The sequence below is a fragment of the Taudactylus pleione genome, unplaced genomic scaffold (assembly GCF_031769625.1).
Source record: "Taudactylus pleione unplaced genomic scaffold, aTauple2 ptg000744l, whole genome shotgun sequence".
Classification (NCBI taxonomy): Eukaryota; Metazoa; Chordata; class Amphibia; order Anura; family Myobatrachidae; genus Taudactylus; species Taudactylus pleione.
The window spans coordinates 84,081-109,533 of record NW_028285146.1 but is presented as its reverse complement, the minus strand read 5'-3'; the positions used below and the strand labels follow the sequence as shown (position 1 = coordinate 109,533).

At 48.4% G+C, this 25,453-nt stretch overlaps 1 protein-coding gene across 1 annotated transcript in view; it reads right to left on the bottom strand.

Annotated features, from left to right (window-relative positions):
- Nucleotides 1-25,453, bottom strand: part of LOC148477122 (GDP-L-fucose synthase-like) — an 88,574-nt gene that overhangs the window by 39,704 nt on the left and 23,417 nt on the right. The window contains exons 3-7 of the mRNA XM_088457186.1: nucleotides 11,438-11,566; nucleotides 11,271-11,344; nucleotides 10,800-10,933; nucleotides 9,735-9,799; nucleotides 7,393-7,459 (exon numbers count right to left, since the gene is read on the bottom strand). Of these exons, the coding sequence (XP_088313312.1) occupies nucleotides 7,393-7,459; nucleotides 9,735-9,799; nucleotides 10,800-10,933; nucleotides 11,271-11,344; nucleotides 11,438-11,566 (469 nt within the window). The remainder of the gene's footprint in view (nucleotides 1-7,392; nucleotides 7,460-9,734; nucleotides 9,800-10,799; nucleotides 10,934-11,270; nucleotides 11,345-11,437; nucleotides 11,567-25,453) is intronic.

The window sequence follows — 25,453 nt, the reverse complement described above, 5'->3', positions numbered from 1 at the left end:
AGAATAGATTATTAGCGGCAGATGTATTCTAGAATAGATTATTAGCGGCAGGTGTATTCTAGAATAGATTATTAGCGGCAGGTGTATTCTAGAATAGGCTATTAGCGGCAGGTGTATTCTAGAATAGATTATTAGCGACAGGTGTATTCTAGAATAGATTATTAGCGGCAGGTGTATTCTAGAATAGATTTATAGCGGCAGGTGTATTCTAGAATAGATTTATAGCGGCAGGTGTATTCTAGAATAGATTATTAGCGGCAGGTGTATTCTAGAATAGATTATTAGCGGCAGGTGTATTCTAGAATAGATTTATAGCGGCAGGTGTATTCTAGAATAGATTTATAGCGGCAGGTGTATTCTAGAATAGATTATTAGTGGCAGGTGTATTCTAGAATAGATTATTAGCGGCAGGTGTATTCTAGAATAGATTATTAGCGGCAGGTGTATTCTAGAATAGATTATTAGCGGCAGGTGTATTCTAGAATAGATTATTAGCGGCAGGTGTATTCTAGAATAGATTATTAGCGGCAGGTGTATTCTAGAATAGATTTATAGCGGCAGGTGTTTTCTAGAATAGGCTATTAGCGGCAGGTGTATTCTAGAATAGATTTATAGCGGCAGGTGTATTCTAGAATAGATTATTAGCGGCAGGTGTATTCTAGAATAGATTTATAGCGGCAGGTGTTTTCTAGAATAGATTATTAGCGGCAGGTGCACAATTGCAGAATTAAAAAAAAAATACTTTAGGGACATAAAAATATGCTAGTACCCATTTTCATGTACCCCAAATTTGATGGGACCACTTACAAAAACAAAAAAAATAATCTAAGTGATCTTCTGCAACACTTCTTCAATGTCGGGAAAAAAGCACCTGCCGCAGCTATTTAAATCCCCGACTTTCATTTGCAGGCTAAAACGGGGGTACCCATAGTGATCCCCCATGTTTTTACAGCTTTAGGGGGTCCTACAATTTTTTCCAGGAAAATTTCGTAGTTTATCGCAAATACCACTTCGCCAGGTCCCGTTTTCGTTGATTTTATATTGAATACGGGGATAAAGCGGGCGCGTGCCCGATACTTTATCCCAGAAAAATCTCCGATGTGGAGCGAAAAGTCCAGCACGGACTTTTCGCTCCCATATTGAATACCCCTCTATGTGTCTGACAAATTTGGAGCAGCCAGCATAACCAATACTCTATCTTCCAATAATCCAGTCAGATGTGGTCTGAAGAACGGAATTTATTATTCAATATAAGAACTTGTATGAATGTACACAGATACGTGCGTATAAGCCAGTGTGCGCGGTAAAACTGTAAATGTAAACAATAAAAGGCAATTACAATATGTACATGGAAATGCAAGGCAAACATATACATAACATGGAATATGCAAACAGCATGAAATATACAGTATGCAAAGTATAGGCTGCAGTGTGACATAGTACAGCTAACATACATAACTGGCTAAGCAGATCTATGATGGCGCAGTTGAAGCTTAGAAACTCACCATCAGATGCTATACCAGGTTGAGCATATGAAGCGATGTCTGTGGAGGAAATAGCTGCTTACAGCTCCTTTATTACAGAATGCATTGCTAGACTGCTAAGGCATCTTAGGAGGAACAAAATGGATCAGATTTAAGATGCTACTGTCCTGACCACTAGGTGGGGCTGCTAATATGAATTAATGTAACTTAACAAACCCTATGCTGAAGGCATGACAAGTACCATTCACAATATTAACTCGCCTACTGGATACTAACTGCACTACGGACCGGATTTAGCGTAGTAGCTAATTTGTTTTGCCCGGTCTAGTCCCTGTTTGGTTTAGTTATAATTTTTGATTTGTGCCTAGGAACATTATTGAAATAAATATTTTTTTTCGTACACTCTGTCTCATTGATGTGAACACAAACTATTTGGTATCAATATGATTTCATTGTACAATGGCCTTGAAATGGTTCACAGAAGGAAGGGATTTGCCCTTTCCTCCAAATTCTAAGATATGGTGAAACATTGCTGTACGGGCCTTGGGACCACTTTTAGGTAAAGTTAGTTATCAGGAACATTAGCTACACTGGTTTATTACACTTACTGGCTAAGGTGGTCAGCTCCACGTTCCGGCACCAAAAAAGGCTATCTAAGGTGGTCTAAGCCCCATACCAACACCCGGAACGGCTATCTAAGGTGGCCTGCTCCCCATTCTGGCACCCAGAATGGCTATCTTAGGTGGTCTGCACCCCGTTGTGGCATCTGGAATGACTATCTAAGGTGGTCTCCGTCCTGGCACCCAGAAAGGCTATCTTAGGTGGTCTACGCCCCATACCAGCACCAGGAACGGCTATCTTAGATGGTCTGCATCCCGTTCTGGCACAGCTGTGGTAGTCTGTGCTCTGTTCCGGCACCCAGGACGGCTGTCAAAAGTGCTCAGCTTCATGTTCCGGTAACTTGAACGGCTGGATAAGGTGTTCTGACAATCTAGAATGTTCTGCGCCCTGTCAGGGCACCCTGAACGGCTGGATAAGGTTACCTGCGCCCTTTTCCAGCACCCAGAACAGTTCTCTAACATGGTCAGCTCCCCATTCTGCTCTCCGGAACAGCTATCTAAAAGGTGCCCATACACGGTGCGATTTGCAAATGATCCAATGTCATATGCAATCTCCCTTGAACGCTCTCTGGCAGCTGAAGTAAACGATGTGCACCCAATCTATCGTGCACAATGTAATGATTTCCATATTCATTAGATTGAGATGCGATATGACACAGATGCATGCACGGACCAGGGAGATCTGTGCTACATGCATCTGTGTCATTGACACAGAAGCACAGACAGGATCACTGAGACCTGTCCCTGCTGCTGTGGTTAAAAAAAAAAAAAAAAAAGATTCCTGTTTAAAAAAAAAAAAAAAAAAAGATTCCTGTTTAAAAAAAAAAAGAAGGATAAAAATGGCGTCTCCCCCCCCCCCCCAAAAGAGCAACCAGCCCAGGGCTTTTAGTGACCCAGTGCTGGCTTTGGGGTCCCCTCTAGTTAAGCACAACCAGCACCGGGCTAGTCAGAACCAGAATACGGGGGACAAACAACATAGGGATCCCCCGTATGTTGCACAACCAGCACTGGGATCTAATCTGGTTCTGGATATACAGGGGGAAAAAATTAGTAGGGTCCCCCTGTATTATCCAGAACCAGCACCGGACTTTTTCTAGTGGGGGGCTAATGCCACAGCCAGGGGAGCCCTTGCCCCCCCGCCGAAGCATTAACTCTGACTGCTAGTCAGCCCAGGCTGGGGATCTCTGGGTAACCCAGGCATAGGCTGATAGCCCGGGGCTATCCCCGGCACCCCTGGGAGGTGGGTGCCGTTTTGATTATGTAGTGTAGTGCATTTGAAAGTGTTGAAAATATTGTCTTTTGTCCCAGCAAGTGTCCCCCGCATGCTGGTACTTGGAAAACCACAAGTACCAGCATGCGGGGAATTACGGGCCCGCTGGTAACTGTAGTTCTACAGCAAAAGCAATATTAAAAGTAAACACAGGACACACACACACCGTACAAAGTATACGTTTATTAAGCATACATGTACACATACTCACCTATGTATCCTTGTAGCCATCGGTCCTCTTGTCCATATAGATAATCCATAGGGTACCTGTAAACAAAAATATCCTTACTCACCTTTTCCTATGCAAAGTTCCGGACCTCTTAATTCCACAGTAGGCATCCCTGGACTTGGCAAAATAAAAACATGCATTTCCCTAACCCACGGACTTTAGTAACATCCTATAAGGACGGTACTTCCCAAATGAGAGCTCAGCGGCGGGATTTCACTATGGAAACCCCGCCGCTGAGCTCTCATTGGCTGAGAGAGGCGAGCCTTCCGCCTCTCAGCCAATGAGCATTTCTCACCATCGAAATCAATGGTGAGAACCGCGAAAGTAACCTTAAGTTACCTTTGCGGTTCTCACAGTGCACAACCAGTACTGGGTCACTAAAAGCCCGGGGATGGTTGTGTCGAAGCCGGATAATTGGAGACGGGATCGGTTTAAAAATCAGATCTGCACGACGCCATTTTGCGAATGGCAATGAGACGCCATTTTGCGACTGGCCCCCCAGCGCCATTTTAGTGGAACTTGCCATTATAAGTACATACGGCGATGCTATTATTTAGCGTTGTGTGATTCCCACGCAATAGAAAGAAGTTAAATGTCCTCACCATGTAAATACAGACAGTCACTAAAACATATTAAATGATTATCCCTGCAAAGCACGTCCCATTATGTACTCCACAAAACACTTAGTCGCACAACGCTAACTAGCGTCTTTTCCCAATTCCCCAATACTTACACACTGCACACTTACATAAAAGGTTCCCTAGTATTAAAGTATAATATTCAAGGTTTATTCAGTGATTATTAATGTTGTGTAATAAAGGTTATTTGTTATCTAAGGTTTAGTACATGGTAAGCAGACCGTGTTTGGTGTTATACTGATCCACTGTCTCCACAGATTTCAGGTACCATCGGTGAGAAGATCGGAACCTGCGTCTGCAAACTATGGACTATAGAGAGTTAAAACATTAAAATGTACTGTGTAATGTTAGCAGCTTAGATTAGCATGCAGCGGGAAGAAGGACACAAAGGGCGGTTGGAGGCTGTTTGTGTCCATTTGAAATTGTCCAATAAACTATCCTGTAACAGAAACACCTTTAAGAAGAACCAATGGAATCATGCCAAACTTGTCTATTGTAATGCCTATCCTTGCAAGAGTATATATGTGCGCTCTCTCTGAGGTTTCTAATGCTGATGCCGGTATCTGGGCCCAGAGCGCGTGCGTATATAACAACTGTACCTTGGGTCTGTATGATTTATTTGTGCTAATTGTCTTTAGATCACAGCATGTAACCATCTGTTTTTATGTTGAATAATAACTTTTTGTGCTTTGGAACCACATTCGAAGTCTGAAGGCATTTATTTACTGTGCGACTCATTACGCTAAATTGCGACAATTTTAGAAGGTATAGGCAGGATTTTAGAAGGTATAGGTAGGATTGCATAGCGGTTTAAATGAGGTATCAATAGTTGCTCTTTGGGAAGCGGGTGGGGAAGGCCACGCCATTTTTTTCTTTTTTATTTTTTAACCACAGCATCACAGACGGGTGTCAGTGATGCCATTCGTGCTCTGTGTCAATGACTGTATCTAAATCGGATCTCCATGGTCCGTGCTACATCATCTGTTTTGTGCATGACATTGTTCTGTGTGCACACACACGGAACAATGTCATTCAAATCGAGGAAGATAGGGCGATATATTTCTGCAGGTTTAGTTGATCTGCGACGGCTATGTACGATGGCGGGGATGCGCAACGGCATCGTTATCATGCACACGCAGCACTTTTTACATGACTGGTTGTTCCAATCGTTCAAAAACAGCCAAATCGTGTAAAAAGAAAAAAAAAAAAAAATCACACCATGTATGGGCACCTTAAGATGGCCTGCTCCCCGTTCTGGCACCCGGAATGGCTCTCTTAGGTGGTTTGTGCCCCGTTCCGGTACCCTAAAGGCTCTCTATCATGGTCAGCTCCCCATTCTGATCTACTGAACAGCAATCTAAGATGTCCTGCTTCCGGTTCTGGCATCCAGAACAACTATCTTAGGTGGCTTACAGCCTGTTCCGGCTATCTAAGGTGGCCTGCAGCCCGTTCCGGAATCTAGAATGGCTGGCTATGGTAGTCTGTGCTCTGTTACGGCACCCAGAGCAGCTCTCTTAGGTGGTCTATGTCCCGTTCCAGCACCCAGAATGACTATCTTAGGTGGCTTGCGCCCCATTACGGCACCTGTTCTGGCTATCTAAGCTGAACTCACCCCATTCCGGCCCGCGGAATGGCTCTCTCAAGTGGCTTGAGCACCCAGAACGACTATCTAAGGTGACATGCATCCCATTCAGGTAGCCAAAACAGTTCTCAGGTAGTCTGCGCCCCAGAACGGCTATCTTAGGTGGTCTGCAGCCCATTCTGGCTATCTAAGGTGGCTTGCGCCCTAGTTTCAGCGCCCGTTCTGGCTATCTAAGCTGACCTCACCCCATTCTGGCACCCAGATGGCTAAGACTGTCTGTTCCCCATTCCGGCACTTAGAAGACTATCTTAAGTGGTCTGCAGTCTGTTCTGGCTATAAGCTGACCTACACCCCATTCCGGCACCCAGAAAGGCTATCTTAGGTGGTCTGCACCCCATGCCGGCACCTTGAATGGCTATCTACAGTGGTCGGCACACCAGTCCAGGCTATCTATGGTGGGCTATGCCCCGTTCTGGCACCCAGAATGGCTGAATAAGGTGGTATGTGCCCTGTGTCGGCATCAGGAATGACTGTATATGCATACGAATACTTAATTAAGTTTGAGGATAGATAAGCACCCTGTTTGATATTTAAAATTTGTTAGTTAGTTAAGGGTTAAGGCTGGGTAAGGTGTGGTTAGGTAGTGGTCAGTTGATGTGATAAGCCTATCATAGGATTTGTGGGAGGTTACAAATTACCCATATATATTCCTTGGTAAGAGGAGCCATTTTCCTCTTTTCCAGTTTCTTCAAACCACCCACCTATAAGTTAACAAATAGAATGATAAAACGAATGGGTGACTTAAAGGTGGTCTGGGCCACATTCCGTCTACCAGAATTGATGACTAAAATAGTAAAAAGTTAAATTCTGCACAATAAATGGAGGTGTTTTTTTTTAATCTTTAAAAATGTGACTGGTAATGGCATTCCTAATCACTCAGCTTAGGGCTACACCCTTTAACCTTCCACCATTAATATTTATTAGTGGTTATATGTAATACATACAAAATGCCAAATATCTGACCAAATTCCCCCCCCCCCTCCAATCTCTGTCCGGTCCAGGGGCAGCAGTAGCCATCAGCGGGGGTAGGTAGGAGAAGAGCCTGTATGTGACCTCTCCCACAGTGTCCCCCGGGTGACAGAAGCGCACAGATAGCGCTTCTGAGCAGGGCTGACAGTCCGGGACCAGCAGAAGCAGCAGCGTGCGGGGAGCCGGCTGTGATCTCACCTCCCCGGATGGGCATCGCATTACACAGCTCCACAGCTGCAGAGATCGCAGCATGGAGCTGGTCCGATCCGATGTTCCGGGCAGGGAGACACTGTAATGATCGCTCCTCCCCCCAACCTGTGACAGCCTGACACACCATCCGGAAGGGAACGCACTTAAACAGCTCCTCCGCGGCAAAGGTCGCTGCAGGGAGCTGGTCCGGTCCGGTGTTCCGGAATCTCATCCGGTCCGGCTTTCACTGATACCCCTTTATCTGTAATGTATATACACTCTATAAGACGCTGCATACCCTTTGTGGTGTCATTTATCATGTTAATAATAGAGACACAGCCATGGTCTTACCGGACAGTAAAATCGGCTCCACCTCTGTGTATTCTCTCAGCGCCCAGATGAAGAGTCTGGCCAGATCCTGAAAGACAAAGATCCAGTTTTCTACCCTTGTTACTGTACTAAGGGCTCAATCCAAATAACTCGCCCCCCACATGCAAGGGGCGAGTTGCCGTTACAACAGTGTACAAATGCAGGCATCGGAAATCGCCCCCTCGCTGCCCTATCTCGTATCAGAATCATGAATTTTTTCATAGAGCCCTATATATACACAGTATACTGTACTCGCACCTGTGTAACTGAATTGACCTTGTTGAGAAATATAGATATTAGAACACATTGCAAGTTATGTTTCTGGTTGATGCACTGTTAAAACTCTGACCAACACAGATCAGTAGACTGTTGTTTACCATTATTTAGGATGACTAGTTTTGTACATGGAAGAGCATAGCAATGGCATTTGTTAAGCCATGTCATACTAGCGAAGATGATTGAATTAAGAGCCATTAGTGTGTTAATTTCTCAGGAAATCCTAAGGAGGTGGTCTAGGGTTAGTGCCAATCTAAATGTACATTCAGTTATGCTAACTCTGTCTGCAGGACAAGTGAATTGCCTAACAGGACATTCATCAACACAGCCTATATCTATGAGATGAATGGAGTGAGGTTGTCGGTCTGATGGCGCCCAGTTTGAGGTAATCAAACCACTAACTGTATTCAGTTTGATCACTCAGGTGTGATTAGATTTAGGCAGAGATCAAAGCCTCACCATATGGAGTCTGAATTTTGACATACAATTGATATTTCCATAATCGTTAGGAATTTGCAACATCCCATAAAAATATTTGAAGTCTATTTGAAGGTTAGGGGTAATTTGGAAATCCCTCAGATGAATGGCTTCAAATAAATTAGGTGTCTATCCATTTACACATCACAATGCATCATACTTACACTCACGTTGTGGTTTATATAACAGATGAATGCAAGTAAACCATATTTTCGGTGCTCATTACACAAGGAGTTATGCAGATTTATTTGTATTTAAGTTAAAATTCCATGGGCAGTTCTGGGGTGATCCCAGATTGATTTAACTGGTCAGCCAATCAGCAGAGACTTAGATGTCATCATCTAGGGGGTGTGATGATCAACTAATTTAAAAAAGGTATGAAAACTCTTTGTTCAGGGTTTAAACTTGGGGGATTAATTTCTGTGTTCCTGCATTTTCTTTCCGTTCCTCCCAGACAAATTAGCTGTGTATTGAATCTGTATAAGTGTTTTCTCTTTTTATTTGAAATTGTAGCATATTTGTCTTTGTAACTTGTATCCTTTTTCTTCATAATATTTCTGTAACCAAGCATTGTACGTTTTTTGTCTTTTCCATATATACCCCATAACCCAGTCTTTGAGGAGGCTATTAAACCACTAAGGTTACACTACAACTGGTACTGATTGCAAACTAACTGTGTGGGAGTTTTTGACGCCGAGCCTGTGCAATTGTGATAGAAGTGTTAGTAGACCTTGTTGGTGTCAGAAAAAAAAAGTTTATTGTACAAGGAGAGAGAGAGATAGAATATTCAGTGCGAGTATTACATTTGCCTCTTACTCTAGAGCGGCCTCTGATTGGCTGGCAGCTCAGCAAATGATGGAAACTATGCGGTCTCCATCATTTAAAAGGAAACACATACACATACATGTCTTCAATGTCCGAGGGGTGTGCGTTATTTCGATTTGTTTTTTTTGGCATGGCTGGGACTCTACTGGAAAAGAGAACAGACCTGCGCCACTGGCACTTGCAGTTCCACGGTAAAAAAAAAAAAATAGTAGTCATCTATTATTAACATCCACCAGCCAGGGGTGGAGGGAAGAGTCACAGGCTTCAGCCTAGACCTGGTGAGAGGGGAGACCCCTTTATGGATATGTGCAGGCCGCATGTTCAAGAGTGTTTGGCTACGGTCAGACATAGGGGACTCAGGGAGAAACATGATCACATAGACCATCGAAAAACACAATTCAGCAAATCATGGTTCTTGGTAAATTTGAGTGTATCAGCTGGCAAAAGTCTCCCGTGTTTCAGCGAAGCTGAACGTGAGGCAATCTCGGACCAGACACGACTCTTAGTGAATTAACCAATAAAATTGTTGTTCTACCAGGAGGCAGCAGAAAAGTTGATCATAATTTGCAAATCATCTTATTATAAATTCAGGAATATTAACTAGAAGTGGTCAAGATTCATTCCCGATATATTCCACAATCAGACTAGAGGAGAGGAACACACACAAAGTAAAAGGTATAGAAATTATCCTACCAATCATCCGCTGACCTGACTACTGCCCCCACCAATGTGACGCAACGACTCACCAGAGAGTAGATGAATTGCCGCCGCGGTTTTCCGGTGCCCCATACGGAGAACGCTGTGGCGTTTTCTGAAATCACAATGTACAATTCTACACATTAAAAATCACAGAGCGGCAGAACTACTGCAGGGAACAGACACGGTCGGAGACAGGAAGGGCCGGAGAGGGGCTCAGTAAGGGTAGTACCAACATTACAGGGATCTGGCCCGACCCAGCTATATTTATTTATGTATTACCAGTTATTTATATAGCGCACACATATTCCGCAGCGCTTTACAGAGGATATTTGGCCACTCACACCAGTCCCTGCCCCAGTGGAGCTTACACTCTATGGCCCTCATTCAGAGCCGTACGCTCTGAGCAGAGCGCACGCTCTGAATGAGGGCCGCCCTCCATAAAAATGGAGCGTCCTCCTGGACGCTTGTATAGCTGTGGGTCACCACCCACAGCCTATACGAGCGTGCAGTTTGATGGCCGCGATGGTCGTGACCATCGCGACCATCGAAACTGCGAGCCGGAGCCTGCGGTTGAGGTTTTCAACCGCAAGCCCCGGAGTGATTTTGGCTCTATCAGAGCCAAAATCACTCCCACTGACATCACTAGTGATGTCAGTGGGCCGGCTTCTGACGGGAGGTGTTCCCGTGGGAACACCCCCGTCAGGGAGGCACGCCCCCAGCACGCCCACCAAAGGGGGCGTGCTGTCAATCAACATCGACAGCACGCCCCCTTTGATCAGACACAACGAGCGAAGGAAAGTCCTTCGCTCGTCGCATCTGGCGCATGCGCATGCTCAGTGCAGACCATCGACCCACTTGCGAGCGGACAGCCGCTTGCGAGTGGGTCTGAATCAGGGCCTATATTCCCTATCATATTATGCACACTATGGTTCATTTTTTGTTGGTAGCCAATTCACCTACCTGTATATTTTTAGAAAGCAATGCGTCTCTAAGCATTTAGGAGGTGGCTGCTTTTGTACACAGATTCGCACCACCGCAGCCTGTTAACTATATGTAAACTCCACACAGATAGGGCTGTAGTGGGAAGAAGCTACATAGGAAGCAATGCTCACTTTTAGCCAGATACACCTTGTGGATGAGACCCGGCATGACATGTCCATCCTCTATGTTGTAGTTATCGTTCGGCCCGAAGATATTGGGTGGGATGGCGGCGGTGAATCTGCAGCCGTGCTGATCGTAGTAAGCCCTGGAGCAAAGGGGATACACTGGTCACTGCTGAGCTCTGGATCTCAATGGTTAATGGATTAGATGGTAAAGACCATAAAGACATCCCTTTCTCCTCTATTGGAGCAGTATTTGCATGTGCTCCTGTATACGGATGTTTGGAGACAGCACTTGGCATAAAGAGGGGACTAAACCTAAAAACCGACATTAATAAAGGACAGAATGGCTACTTATAGTCCCTCTAATGTGCAGCCAGTGATGGGGGGGGGGGGGGGGAGGGACTGGCAATCCCCAGCTATACCCCTGCACATAGCCCCCCCACATGCTGCATAATGAGCCTCACGCAGGTCACATATTACCTGTTTTGGATGTCGATCATCCTCTTGGCATAGGAATAGCCAAAGTTTGAGCTGTGAGGAAGCCCATTGTGGATCTGCAGAGGATAGATGGACGGGGACAGATGAATACAGGGAGATATATATACTGTATTCAGAGAGATCTATCACACATCATGGGGGTCACTTGCCATAGTCTCATCGATGGGATAAGTGGTCTTGTCTGGGAAGACGCAGGTGGACAGGCAGGAAATCACCTTCTCTACTCCCAGCTCATATGCCGAATGCAGGACATTGTCATTAATATGCAGGTTATTCCTCTGCAAGGGAAGAGGATGTGTCAAACACAATGAGGATTCTATTCTAGGTGTGGGGTGTAGTGTAACGTAGTGTTTCCTTACCAGCTCCCCAACTCTGGATGGTTCGGATTCCAACCGGAAGGTAAGTATTAGATACAGGCAATAGGATGCACTCACAAGAAGTATTTAACAGTACTTAGATGTTAAAAGGCAATTCTGTACAGTGACTTTACATTAAACATTTACATTACAGGAGCATTGACACTCTTTTAAAAGAATAAACTACACTCCGATCCATGTTTTTGTTTATAAATCTGGAACTTTGGATTCTCGATCCAACTGTGGGAGTAACCAGTTAATGACAATCATGCATATAACATTACTGACAGTTACTTGGTGCACCAAGAAAATAAAAGACAAAAGTCACTAGTCCTATCTTTGCATGCAAGATATTAGTTAACCAACAATCAGTGGGCCTGATTCAGACCCGGTCGCTCTGACAGAGTGCTCGCTCTGAATCAGGGCCGGGTTTTTTTCTTTTTAGAACGGCCTCCTGGCTGCTCGCATAGCTGTGGGTGACCACCCACAGCTATAGCGAGCAGCCATGATGATGGTCGCGATGGTCAAGACCATCGCGACCATCGGGCTTGCGACGAGACCCTTGTGGTAGGGTCTCATTGCCGCAAGCCCCAGAGAGCTTTCGGCTCAAATTGAGCCGGAAGCTCTCCCACTGACATCACTTGTGATGTCAGTGGGGCTGCCCCCAAACGGTAGGCGTTCCTTCGGGAATGCCTCTCTTTGCCTGGCTACGCCCCTGGCACGCCTACCAAAGGGGGCGAGCTGTCACTCACCATCGACAGCTCGCCCCCTTTTTTTGCGAGACCCGGAGCGAAGGAGTGCCCGTTGCTATCCGGGTCTTGCGCATGCGCATGACGGAGCCGGCTCCGTCGTGCGCATGCCCAGTGGGCCACCATCGACCTGGTTGCGAGCGCTCAGCGCTTGCGACCGGGTCTGAATCAGGCCCAGTGTTTGTACCTCGTTGCCCGGGTTGAAGAATAGCTTATAAGGATGAGATAAAAGGATCCTTTATTATTGCAAAATCCTGCACTGCTGCTGCTTGTTTAATCAGTTAAAGTTTAGATAACTGACTGGGTACAATGGGCCTGATTCAGACCCACTCGCGAGCGGCTGTCCGCTCGCAAGTGGATCGATGGTGTGCACTGCGCATGCGCACGATGGAGGGAGCTCCGTCGTGCGCATGCGCGAGACGCGACGAGCGAAGGACTTTCCTTCGCTCGTTGTGTCTGATCAAAGGGGGCGTGCTGTCGATGTTGATTGACAGCACGCCCCCTTTGGCGGGCGTGCCGGGGGCGTGCCTGCGAGACGGAGGCGTTGCCAAGGGAACGCCTACCGTCAGAAGCCGGCCCCACTGACATCACTAGTGATGTCAGTGGGAATGATTTTGGCTCTGATAGAGCCAAAATCACTCCGGGCCTTGCGGTTGAGAAACTCTACCGCAGGCTTCTGCTCGCAGTGGCGATGGTCGCCATGGTCAAGACCATCGCGACCATCAACCTGCACGCTCGTATATGCTGTGGGTGGTGACCCACAGCTATACGAGCGTCCAGGAGGACGCTCCATAATTATGGAGGTGGGCCCTGATTCAGAGCAAGCGCTCTGGTCAGAGCGTCCGGCTCTGAATCAGGGCCAATGTCTTTTTATGTAACACTTGCTATTTTAGTAGCAGCTAAGCCGTATCCAATTGAACTGACTGAAAGTTAATAGCTGTAATCTCTCCTGGCTACACTCTGTGAGTCCAGACCAAAAGTGTTGCTGTTCCTCTCTACATGCACGGTATCTGTCAATTTCTCTCAGTGAATTAACTAGCTTTGCACACTCTCTGAGGTGTAGGGACTGTCACTGTAGAGTACTCTGCCTCCTGCTGAGGTTAGTATACTCTGAGGTGTAGGGACTGTCACTGTAGGGAACTCTGCCTCCTGCTGAGGTTAGTATACTCTGAGGTGTAGGGACTGTCACTGTAGGGAACTCAGGCCCTGATTCAGAGCCGCTCGTAAGCAGCTGCTCATTCGCTCAGAGCGATGTTCGCACAACTGCGCATGCGTACGGGTTTTAGTACGCATGCGCGAACCAGTCAGTGCGGCCAAATATCGTGTGCTCGCAAAATAGCAAATGCCTGCTAATTTGAGTGACAGGATGAGGCGTTTGTGGGTGGTAACAGGGGAAGGTGCTTGAAAACGGAGAGTGGAGATCCGAACGCAGGCGTGCCAAACGGTCAAAACGGGCGTTTTATGGGTGTGCATAATTAACAAAGCAGCGTCATCGACCACGTCAGTTGGGTGTCTTTTAGCCAGAACTGCTCGCATGATTGCGGTAGGAAAGTGCAACCACAAGAATAGCGAGCAGTTCAGACGCCGTTCGATGTACTCGATTAATCAAATAAATAGCGGAGATGATGTATGATGCAAGCGGCCAGGGGGCGTTTTTTTCAACATAACGTCCGCATGTTTTGTTAGCTCGTTCAGACATAGAGGCGTCAACAGACCGCAAAGAGCGAACGGTCAATTTAAATAGCCAGCCCCTTTTTCTAAACGAGCGAGCACAAATAGCGTCCGGCTCTGAATCAGACCCTCTGCCTCCTGCTGAGGTTAGTATACTGTGAGGTGTAGGGACTGTCACTGTAGAGAACGCTGCCTCCTGCTGAGGTTAGTATACTCTGAGGTGTAGGGACTGTCACTGTAGAGAACGCTGCCTCCTGCTGAGGTTAGTATACTCTGTGGTGTAGGGACTGTCACTGTAGGGAACGCTGCCTCCTGCTGAGGTTAGTATACTCTGAGGTGTAGGGACTGTCACTGTAGGGAACGCTGGCTCCTGCTGAGGTTAGTATACTGTGAGGTGTAGGGACTGTCACTGTAGAGAACTCTGCTTCCTGCTGAGGTTAGTATACTCTGAGGTGTAGGGACTGTCACTGTAGGGAACGCTGCCTCCTGCTGAGGTTAGTATACTGTGAGGTGTAGGGACTGTCACTGTAGGGAACTCTGCCTCCTGCTGAGGTTAGTATACTCTGAGGAGTAGGGACTGTCACTGTAGGGAACGCTGCCTCCTGCTGAGGTTAGTATACTGTGAGGTGTAGGGACTGTCACTGTAGAGAACTCTGCTTCCTACTGAGGTTAGTATACTGTGAGGTGTAGGGACTGTCACTGTAGGGAACGCTGCCTCCTGCTGAGGTTAGTATACTGTGAGGTGTAGGGACTGTCACTGTAGAGAACTCTGCTTCCTACTGAGGTTAGTATACTGTGAGGTGTAGGGACTGTCACTGTAGGGAACGCTGCCTCCTGCTGAGGTTAGTATACTGTGAGGTGTAGGGACTGTCACTGTAGGGAACTCTGCCTCCTGCTGAGGTTAGTATACTGTGAGGTGTAGGGACTGTCACTGTAGGGAACTCTGCCTCCTGCTGAGGTTAGTATACTGTGAGGTGTAGGGACTGTCACTGTAGGGAACGCTGCCTCCTGCTGAGGTTAGTATACTGTGAGGTGTAGGGACTGTCACTGTAGGGAACTCTGCCTCCTGCTGAGGTTAGTATACTGTGAGGTGTAGGGACTGTCACTGTAGGGAACTCTGCCTCCTGCTGAGGTTAGTATACTCTGAGGTGTAGGGACTGTCACTGTAGGGAACTCTGCCTCCTGCTGAGGTTAGTATACTCTGAGGTGTAGGGACTGTCACTGTAGGGAACTCAGGCCCTGATTCAGAGCCGCTCGTAAGCAGCTGCTCATTCGCTCAGAGCGATGTTCGCACAACTGCGCATGCGTACGGGTTTTAGTACGCATGCGCGAACCAGTCAGTGCGGCCAAATATCGTGTGCTCGCAAAATAGCAAATGCCTGCTAATTTGAGTGACAGGATGAGGCGTTTGTGGGTGGTAACAGGGGAAGGTGCTTGAAAACGGAGAGTGGAGATCCGAACGCAGGCGTGCCAAACGGTCAAAACGGGCGTTTTATGGGTGTGCATAATTAACAAAGCAGCGTCATCGACCACGTCAGTTGGGTGTCTTTTAGCCAGAACTGCTCGCATGATTGCGGTAGGAAAGTGCAACCACAAGAATAGCGAGCAGTTCAGACGCCGTTCGATGTACTCGATTAATCAAATAAATAGCGGAGATGATGTATGATGCAAGCGGCCAGGGGGCGTTTTTTTCAACATAACGTCCGCATGTTTTGTTAGCTCGTTCAGACATAGAGGCGTCAACAGACCGCAAAGAGCGAACGGTCAATTTAAATAGCCAGCCCCTTTTTCTAAACGAGCGAGCGCAAATAGCGTCCGGCTCTGAATCAGACCCTCTGCCTCCTGCTGAGGTTAGTATACTGTGAGGTGTAGGGACTGTCACTGTAGGGAACTCTGCCTCCTGCTGAGGTTAGTATACTGTGAGGTGTAGGGACTGTCACTGTAGGGAACTCTGCCTCCTGCTGAGGTTAGTATACTCTGAGGTGTAGGGACTGTCACTGTAGAGAACGCTGCCTCCTGCTGAGGTTAGTATACTGTGAGGTGTAGGGACTGTCACTGTAGAGAACGCTGCCTCCTGCTGAGGTTAGTATACTGTGAGGTGTAGGGACTGTCACTGTAGGGAACGCTGCCTCCTGCTGAGGTTAGTATACTCTGAGGTGTAGGGACTGTCACTGTAGGGAACGCTGCCTCCTGCTGAGGTTAGTATACTCTGAGGTGTAGGGACTGTCACTGTAGGGAACGCTGCCTCCTGCTGAGGTTAGTATACTCTGAGGTGTAGGGACTGTCACTGTAGAGAACTCTGCCTCCTGCTGAGGTTAGTATACTGTGAGGTGTAGGGACTGTCACTGTAGGGAACGCTGCCTCCTGCTGAGGTTAGTATACTCTGAGGTGTAGGGACTGTCACTATAGAGAACTCTGCCTCCTGCTGAGGTTAGTATACTCTGAGGTGTAGGGACTGTCACTGTAGAGAACGCTGCCTCCTGCTGAGGTTAGTATACTGTGAGGTGTAGGGACTGTCACTGTAGGGAACTCTGCCTCCTGCTGAGGTTAGTATACTCTGAGGTGTAGGGACTGTCACTGTAGGGAACGCTGCCTCCTGCTGAGGTTAGTATACTGTGAGGTGTAGGGACTGTCACTGTAGAGAACTCTGCCTCCTGCTGAGGTTAGTATACTCTGAGGTGTAGGGACTGTCACTGTAGGGAACGCTGCCTCCTGCTGAGGTTAGTATACTCTGTGGTGTAGGGACTGTCACTGTAGAGAACGCTGCCTCCTGCTGAGGTTAGTATACTGTGAGGTGTAGGGACTGTCACTGTAGGGAACGCTGCCTCCTGCTGAGGTTAGTATACTGTGAGGTGTAGGGACTGTCACTGTAGAGAACTCTGCCTCCTGCTGAGGTTAGTATACTCTGAGGTGTAGGGACTGTCACTGTAGAGAACTCTGCCTCCTGCTGAGGTTAGTATACTCTGTGGTGTAGGGACTGTCACTGTAGGGAACGCTGCCTCCTGCTGAGGTTAGTATACTGTGAGGTGTAGGGACTGTCACTGTAGAGAACTCTGCTTCCTGCTGAGGTTAGTATACTCTGAGGTGTAGGGACTGTCACTGTAGGGAACGCTGCCTCCTGCTGAGGTTAGTATACTGTGAGGTGTAGGGACTGTCACTGTAGAGAACGCTGCTTCCTGCTGAGGTTAGTATACTGTGAGGTGTAGGGACTGTCACTGTAGGGAACTCTGCCTCCTGCTGAGGTTAGTATACTCTGAGGTGTAGGGACTGTCACTGTAGAGAACGCTGCCTCCTGCTGAGGTTAGTATACTCTGAGGTGTAGGGACTGTCACTGTAGAGAACGCTGCCTCCTGCTGAGGTTAGTATACTGTGAGGTGTAGGGACTGTCACTGTAGAGAACGCTGCCTCCTGCTGAGGTTAGTATACTGTGAGGTGTAGGGACTGTCACTGTAGAGAACGCTGCCTCCTGCTGAGGTTAGTATACTGTGAGGTGTAGGGACTGTCACTGTAGAGAACGCTGCCTCCTGCTGAGGTTAGTATACTGTGAGGTGTAGGGACTGTCACTGTAGGGAACGCTGCCTCCTGCTGAGGTTAGTATACTCTGAGGTGTAGGGACTGTCACTGTAGGGAACGCTGCCTCCTGCTGAGGTTAGTATACTCTGAGGTGTAGGGACTGTCACTGTAGAGAACTCTGCCTCCTGCTGAGGTTAGTATACTGTGAGGTGTAGGGACTGTCACTGTAGAGAACTCTGCCTCCTGCTGAGGTTAGTATACTGTGAGGTGTAGGGACTGTCACTGTAGAGAACTCTGCCTCCTGCTGAGGTTAGTATACTCTGTGGTGTAGGGACTGTCACTGTAGGGAACGCTGCCTCCTGCTGAGGTTAGTATATTGTGAGGTGTAGGGACTGTCACTGTAGAGAACTCTGCTTCCTGCTGAGGTTAGTATACTCTGAGGTGTAGGGACTGTCACTGTAGGGAACGCTGCCTCCTGCTGAGGTTAGTATACTGTGAGGTGTAGGGACTGTCACTGTAGAGAACGCTGCTTCCTGCTGAGGTTAGTATACTGTGAGGTGTAGGGACTGTCACTGTAGGGAACTCTGCCTCCTGCTGAGGTTAGTATACTCTGAGGTGTAGGGACTGTCACTGTAGAGAACGCTGCCTCCTGCTGAGGTTAGTATACTGTGAGGTGTAGGGACTGTCACTGTAGAGAACGCTGCCTCCTGCTGAGGTTAGTATACTCTGAGGTGTAGGGACTGTCACTGTAGGGAACGCTGCCTCCTGCTGAGGTTAGTATACTCTGAGGTGTAGGGACTGTCACTGTAGGGAACGCTGGCTCCTGCTGAGGTTAGTATACTGTGAGGTGTAGGGACTGTCACTGTAGAGAACTCTGCTTCCTGCTGAGGTTAGTATACTCTGAGGTGTAGGGACTGTCACTGTAGGGAACGCTGCCTCCTGCTGAGGTTAGTATACTGTGAGGTGTAGGGACTGTCACTGTAGGGAACTCTGCCTCCTGCTGAGGTTAGTATACTCTGAGGAGTAGGGACTGTCACTGTAGGGAACGCTGCCTCCTGCTGAGGTTAGTATACTGTGAGGTGTAGGGACTGTCACTGTAGAGAACTCTGCTTCCTACTGAGGTTAGTATACTGTGAGGTGTAGGGACTGTCACTGTAGGGAACGCTGCCTCCTGCTGAGGTTAGTATACTGTGAGGTGTAGGGACTGTCACTGTAGAGAACTCTGCTTCCTACTGAGGTTAGTATACTGTGAGGTGTAGGGACTGTCACTGTAGGGAACGCTGCCTCCTGCTGAGGTTAGTATACTGTGAGGTGTAGGGACTGTCACTGTAGGGAACTCTGCCTCCTGCTGAGGTTAGTATACTGTGAGGTGTAGGGACTGTCACTGTAGGGAACTCTGCCTCCTGCTGAGGTTAGTATACTGTGAGGTGTAGGGACTGTCACTGTAGGGAACGCTGCCTCCTGCTGAGGTTAGTATACTGTGAGGTGTAGGGACTGTCACTGTAGGGAACTCTGCCTCCTGCTGAGGTTAGTATACTGTGAGGTGTAGGGACTGTCACTGTAGGGAACTCTGCCTCCTGCTGAGGTTAGTATACTCTGAGGTGTAGGGACTGTCACTGTAGGGAACTCTGCCTCCTGCTGAGGTTAGTATACTCTGAGGTGTAGGGACTGTCACTGTAGGGAACTCAGGCCCTGATTCAGAGCCGCTCGTAAGCAGCTGCTCATTCGCTCAGAGCGATGTTCGCACAACTGCGCATGCGTACGGGTTTTAGTACGCATGCGCGAACCAGTCAGTGCGGCCAAATATCGTGTGCTCGCAAAATAGCAAATGCCTGCTAATTTGAGTGACAGGATGAGGCGTTTGTGGGTGGTAACAGGGGAAGGTGCTTGAAAACGGAGAGTGGAGATCCGAACGCAGGCGTGCCAAACGGTCAAAACGGGCGTTTTATGGGTGTGCATAATTAACAAAGCAGCGTCATCGACCACGTCAGTTGGGTGTCTTTTAGCCAGAACTGCTCGCATGATTGCGGTAGGAAAGTGCAACCACAAGAATAGCGAGCAGTTCAGACGCCGTTCGATGTACTCGATTAATCAAATAAATAGCGGAGATGATGTATGATGCAAGCGGCCAGGGGGCGTTTTTTTCAACATAACGTCCGCATGTTTTGTTAGCTCGTTCAGACATAGAGGCGTCAACAGACCGCAAAGAGCGAACGGTCAATTTAAATAGCCAGCCCCTTTTTCTAAACGAGCGAGCACAAATAGCGTCCGGCTCTGAATCAGACCCTCTGCCTCCTGCTGAGGTTAGTATACTCTGAGGTGTAGGGACTGTCACTGTAGGGAACGCTGCCTCCTGCTGAGGTTAGTATACTGTGAGGTGTAGGGACTGTCACTGTAGAGAACGCTGCTTCCTGCTGAGGTTAGTATACTGTGAGGTGTAGGGACTGTCACTGTAGGGAACTCTGCCTCCTGCTGAGGTTAGTATACTGTGAGGTGTAGGGACTGTCACTGTAGGGAACTCTGCCTCCTGCTGAGGTTAGTATACTCTGAGGTGTAGGGACTGTCACTGTAGAGAACGCTGCCTCCTGCTGAGGTTAGTATACTGTGAGGTGTAGGGACTGTCACTGTAGAGAACGCTGCCTCCTGCTGAGGTTAGTATACTGTGAGGTGTAGGGACTGTCACTGTAGGGAACGCTGCCTCCTGCTGAGGTTAGTATACTCTGAGGTGTAGGGACTGTCACTGTAGGGAACGCTGCCTCCTGCTGAGGTTAGTATACTCTGAGGTGTAGGGACTGTCACTGTAGGGAACGCTGCCTCCTGCTGAGGTTAGTATACTCTGAGGTGTAGGGACTGTCACTGTAGAGAACTCTGCCTCCTGCTGAGGTTAGTATACTGTGAGGTGTAGGGACTGTCACTGTAGGGAACGCTGCCTCCTGCTGAGGTTAGTATACTCTGAGGTGTAGGGACTGTCACTATAGAGAACTCTGCCTCCTGCTGAGGTTAGTATACTCTGAGGTGTAGGGACTGTCACTGTAGAGAACGCTGCCTCCTGCTGAGGTTAGTATACTGTGAGGTGTAGGGACTGTCACTGTAGGGAACGCTGCCTCCTGCTGAGGTTAGTATACTCTGAGGTGTAGGGACTGTCACTGTAGGGAACGCTGCCTCCTGCTGAGGTTAGTATACTGTGAGGTGTAGGGACTGTCACTGTAGAGAACTCTGCCTCCTGCTGAGGTTAGTATACTCTGAGGTGTAGGGACTGTCACTGTAGGGAACGCTGCCTCCTGCTGAGGTTAGTATACTCTGTGGTGTAGGGACTGTCACTGTAGAGAACGCTGCCTCCTGCTGAGGTTAGTATACTGTGAGGTGTAGGGACTGTCACTGTAGGGAACGCTGCCTCCTGCTGAGGTTAGTATACTGTGAGGTGTAGGGACTGTCACTGTAGAGAACTCTGCCTCCTGCTGAGGTTAGTATACTCTGAGGTGTAGGGACTGTCACTGTAGAGAACTCTGCCTCCTGCTGAGGTTAGTATACTCTGTGGTGTAGGGACTGTCACTGTAGGGAACGCTGCCTCCTGCTGAGGTTAGTATACTGTGAGGTGTAGGGACTGTCACTGTAGAGAACTCTGCTTCCTGCTGAGGTTAGTATACTCTGAGGTGTAGGGACTGTCACTGTAGGGAACGCTGCCTCCTGCTGAGGTTAGTATACTGTGAGGTGTAGGGACTGTCACTGTAGAGAACGCTGCTTCCTGCTGAGGTTAGTATACTGTGAGGTGTAGGGACTGTCACTGTAGGGAACTCTGCCTCCTGCTGAGGTTAGTATACTCTGAGGTGTAGGGACTGTCACTGTAGAGAACGCTGCCTCCTGCTGAGGTTAGTATACTGTGAGGTGTAGGGACTGTCACTGTAGAGAACGCTGCCTCCTGCTGAGGTTAGTATACTGTGAGGTGTAGGGACTGTCACTGTAGAGAACGCTGCCTCCTGCTGAGGTTAGTATACTGTGAGGTGTAGGGACTGTCACTGTAGGGAACGCTGCCTCCTGCTGAGGTTAGTATACTCTGAGGTGTAGGGACTGTCACTGTAGGGAACGCTGCCTCCTGCTGAGGTTAGTATACTCTGAGGTGTAGGGACTGTCACTGTAGAGAACTCTGCCTCCTGCTGAGGTTAGTATACTGTGAGGTGTAGGGACTGTCACTGTAGAGAACGCTGCCTCCTGCTGAGGTTAGTATACTGTGAGGTGTAGGGACTGTCACTGTAGAGAACTCTGCCTCCTGCTGAGGTTAGTATACTGTGAGGTGTAGGGACTGTCACTGTAGAGAACTCTGCCTCCTGCTGAGGTTAGTATACTCTGAGGTGTAGGGACTGTCACTATAGAGAACTCTGCCTCCTGCTGAGGTTAGTATACTCTGAGGTGTAGGGACTGTCACTGTAGGGAACTCTGTGCCTGATTCAGACCCGGTCGAAAGCGCTGAGCGCTCGCAACCGGGTCGATGGTGGCCCAGAGCGCATGCGCACGATGGATGCGCGAGACCCGGATAGCGACGGGCAAACCGTTACTCCGGGTCTCGCTTCAAAAGGGGCGTGCTGTCGATGTTGAGTGACAGCACGCTCCCTTTGGTGGGCGGACCGGGGGGGGTGAACGCCTACCGTTTGGGGCCGGCCCCACTGACATCACAAGTGTTATAGCCGAAATCTCTTTGGGGCTTGCGGCAACGAGACCCTACAACAAGGGTCTCATCACAAGTCCGATGGTGGCGATGGTCTTGAACATCCTGACCATCTTCCTGGTTGCACGCTATAGTTGTGGGTGGTCACAGCGATCCGCTCTGGGGACAGTGGCAGGTGCGGAGTTTGACTGGGGCGGTACACCTGTCAAACCGTAACGCAGGTGTCCTAAGGCGAGCTCAGGGAGGACAGAAACCTCCCGTGGAGCAGAAGGGCACCCACAGCTATGCGAGCGGCCAGGAGACCGTTCTAAAAAAAAGAAAGACCAGCCCTGATTCAGAGCGAGCGCTCTGTCAGAGTGTCCGGCTCTGAATCAGGCCCTCTGCCTCCTGCTGAGGTTAGTATACTCTGAGGTGTAGGGCAGGGGCAGAACTATGGGAGACAATGGAGGCGCCTGCCACCGGGCTCCAGCTCTTACGGGGCACCACCTCCATTGTCCACAATATATTCACCCCACTTAGGGCTGTAACTATGTACCCAGAGTGTAACGTCACAGCCGCCCAATACATGGCACCCCTTCCCGGCACCTGAGAAGCCACCATACACTAGTGGAGAGCTCCATGTCAGACCATCAGCTGCTGCCTTCATCTATCTATAGCCTGTCTGCATGCAAATTGCTACATTACAGTGTCAGCGGTTGTGACGGGTGGCAACAAATTATAACTTGCCTCCGGGCGTCTGTGATGAATTTACACTACTGGTGTAGGGACTGTCACTGTAGGGAACGCTGCCTGCACTGCTGTTATTCCCAATTCCCTTTGCCTGTGTGATGGAAATTCAGTCTTTGGGGACTATCTGCAATACTGCACTGAGTCTACTAATGTTTCCCCAGCTACTAGTCTCCACCTGGCCGGGAGCTATCTTTGACTGATGGGTGCAAGGTAGCAGGGATGCGATTTATTACTCGCTGCTCCGCCCTCACTGCTCCACCTTAGTCCTGCTCTTGTTCAATGGAAGTCGCACCTCAGCTCTCGGCACTCCCCGGCCCAGCTGTCTGTCACCAAAAGGGGAAGGCTTGGGGGGGGGCGGCCCCCGTTGATGCTGCTTCCTCCCGGAAGTGTCCGTGCAGTTCTCTGGCTGCTCTGCACTCAGCCCTTCTGCCATCAGTTACTCGCACCTGTCCTGGCAATGGCTTTGTCCTCCAGCGCGCTGCGGTAAGTCCCGACTGCTTTACCTCAGGTGATACTCTCCCAGCAAAAACCGCGGGAGTCCCTTTTATAACAGCGGTCGTGTGAGGGTCAGCTTCCTGCCGACCGTACGCACCGCTCTGCTGCTCCATTACGAAACCCTCTATGGGCTTTCTCTCCCCCCCTCAGTACAGCGGCTGCATGAACTGTCCCTGGCACGTGCCCACTAGTCTCTTAGCAAGGGCAGGCTGCACCATATTTCTCTTTGGGAGGGGGTCATATAAATATCACTGGCCACTTAGATAACTATAGGGGAAGGTGTCCCCTGTTGTCCATAGTTCAATGTGGGCAGCTCAGTCCACGTTCTCCTCTATAAGGGGATAATATTCCTAGATATATAGATATAAAAACTGGCAGCTCTCCAACCTACTAACTGTGTAAAAATACATTAATTATCATTATATTAAAAGACAATGCACTCTATATAATTTACCATGTACATATATGAACTGGCCAATAAACCCTTTCAGGGGTGTCACAGATGTATCACATACAGCGCATACGGAAAGTATTTACAGCGCGTCACTTTTTCCACATTTTGTTATGTTACAGCCTTATTCCAAAATGGAATAAATTCATTTTTGTCCTCAAAATTGTACATACAATACCCCATAATGACAAGGTGTAAAAAGTTTTTTAGAGATTTTTGCTAATTTAATAAACAAAAAAAACTAAGAAATCACATGTACATAAGTAGTCACAGCCTTTGCTCAATACTTTGTTGATGCATCTTTGGCAGCAATTACAGCCTCAAGTCTCTTTGAATATGATTCCACAAGCTTGGCACACCTGTCTTTGGCCAGTTTCGCCCATTCCTCTTTGCAGCACCTCTCAAGCTCCATCAGGTTGGATGGGAAGCGTCGGTGCACAGCCATTTTCAGATCTCTCCAGAGATGGTCAATCGGATTCAAGTCTGGGCTCTGGGCCTGATTCAGAGCCGGACGCTATTTGCGGACGGTCATTCAGGAAAAGGGGGTGGCTATTCAAATGAACCGTTCGCTCTTTGCGGTCTGTTGATGCCTCCATGTCTGAACGAGCGAACAAAATTTGCGGTTGTTTTTTGGATAGCTACGCCCCCTGGCCGCTCGCATCCTATGTCATGTCCGCTATTTATTAGATTAATCTAGTACATCGACCAGCGTATGAACTGCTCGCTATTCTTGTGGTTGGTTTATGCTACCACAATCTTGCGAGCAGTTCTGACTATAAAATAACCCAGTGACGTGGTCAATGACGCTGCTGTATTAATTATGCACACCCATAAAACGCCCGTTTTGACCTTTAAGCACGCCTGCGTTCTGATCTCCACTCCCCGTTTTCAAGCACCTTCCCCTGTTACCACCCACATACGCCTCCTCCTGTCACTCAAAATAGCAGGCATTCGCTATTTAGCGAACAAACGATTTTCGGCCGCACTGACTGGTTCGCGCATGCGTATTAAAATCCGTACACATGCGCAGTTGGGCAAACATCGCTCGGAACGAACGAGCGGCCGCTTACGAGCGGCTCTGAATCAGGCCCTCTGGCTGGGCCACTCAAGGACATTCACAGAGTTGTCCTGAAGCCACTCCTTTGATATCTTGGCTGTGTGCTTAGGGTCGTTGTCCTGCTGAAAGATGAACCGTCGCCCCAGTCTGAGGTCAAGAGCGTTCTGGAGCAGGTTTTCATCCAGGATGTCTCTGTACATTGCTGCATTCATCTTTCCATCCTGATGGTTGGGTAGGACTGCACTGTGCTGTGTGGGCAGATGTGATATGTTAGTGGGCTGAAAGGTGTGCTATATGAGTGAGTAGGGTGCTGGACTTCCTGATCGCAGGCATACCGGGTCCTGCGTAAAATTGTTTCGAGACGGTGGGGTACGGAAGGTGCGCTCGCCCTGTGGGTGCAATGATGATGGGGGAGTGTTGGACTGTATATGTGGTTGCTAGTGTGTGTGGTGTGAATGAGTGGGGAGGGGTGGACCAATGG